Below are 1,298 nucleotides of genomic sequence, written 5' to 3'. Positions count from 1 at the left end.
AAGAAAAAAAAAAAAAAAAGCACTCTGGACTTTGAATCCAGCGATCCGAGTTCGAGTCTCGGTAGAACCTTACTGTTTTTATTTTTAAAGGTTTGGACAGTCTGATTCGTCGTGTTTCTTGCCTACAGGTTCATTAATTCAGCAGCATTTCGTCTACTTGGGGTGGAATTTTCCCAGCTCCAGTGTCTCTTGGCTGTCTCCGTAGCGCAGCGGATAGCGCGCTGGACTTCTAATCCAGAGGTCGCGGGTTCGAATCCCGCCGGAGATGAAATTCAGAGAATATCTCTGTAATATTTTTAGTATAATTTCATCTAAAACTGCTGTGCAGTAATAAAAGGTAAAATTAAAAGTCTACACGACTATATTGTGTGAAAAGGACTGGATAAAAAAGTATATAGATCGTTATTCACGCTTTGACATTACGGCAGGTGAAAGCACGTGGCGTACTATCAAAGCGGGTATAACGGTCTGTTAAAAGAATAGGTCTATATACAGTTAAAAAAGGTAGGCTATAATACAGAGATATTCTTTAAATATGACCCTTACGGACAAAATCGAAAATGTAAGGATCATAGGAATATCCCTTCAAGATTTGTTACCTGCCCACAGCTGAGCCCTAACCCTAACCCAAACCCCCTAGATTTGCAAGATGCGGCCTATACGGTAGTCAGGCCACAACGGTTCTATGGTGTAATGGTTAGCACTCTGGACTTTGAATCCAGCGATCCGAGTTCGAGTCTCGGTAGAACCTTACTGTTTTTATTTTTAAAGGTTTGGACAGTCTGATTCGTCGTGTTTCTTGCCTACAGGTTCATTAATTCAGCAGCATTTCGTCTACTTGGGGTGGAATTTTCCCAGCTCCAGTGTCTCTTGGCTGTCTCCGTAGCGCAGCGGATAGCGCGCTGGACTTCTAATCCAGAGGTCGCGGGTTCGAATCCCGCCGGAGATGAAATTCAGAGAATATCTCTGTAATATTTTTAGTATAATTTCATCTAAAACTGCTGTGCACATAACTACTTAGATACCCCAATGTTTTCTTCGTAGGTAAAACAAAACAGATCTCTGGCTCCTATGGGGCTCGAACCCATGACATCCGCGTTATTAGCACGGCGCTCTAACCGACTGAGCTAAGGGGCCATTGCCGATGGTCGATGAAATCTTTTCAGAGTTATAAATAGTCTAAAGAAAACCTGAAAGCCATACTTGGTCGATATATTCGGCAAAGGATCAACATTTATCGTCAGAATTGACGGTTCTATGGTGTAATGGTCAGCACTCTGGACTCTGAATCCAGCGAT

At 42.6% G+C, this 1,298-nt stretch overlaps 1 protein-coding gene across 1 annotated transcript in view; it reads right to left on the bottom strand.

The window, feature by feature from the left end:
- Window positions 1-910: 910 nt before the first annotated feature.
- The window catches only part of LOTGIDRAFT_151940 (hypothetical protein), a gene marked incomplete at both ends in the record, with an annotated part of 1,172 nt that continues 784 nt past the window's right edge, over window positions 911-1,298 (bottom strand). The window contains one exon of the mRNA XM_009045436.1: window positions 911-966. Coding sequence (XP_009043684.1) covers window positions 911-966 — 56 coding nt within the window. The remainder of the gene's footprint in view (window positions 967-1,298) is intronic.

This window comes from Lottia gigantea (assembly GCF_000327385.1).
Source record: "Lottia gigantea unplaced genomic scaffold LOTGIsca_1, whole genome shotgun sequence".
Taxonomy (NCBI): Eukaryota; Metazoa; Mollusca; class Gastropoda; family Lottiidae; genus Lottia; species Lottia gigantea.
This window is presented reverse-complemented; position numbering and strand designations above follow the sequence as displayed.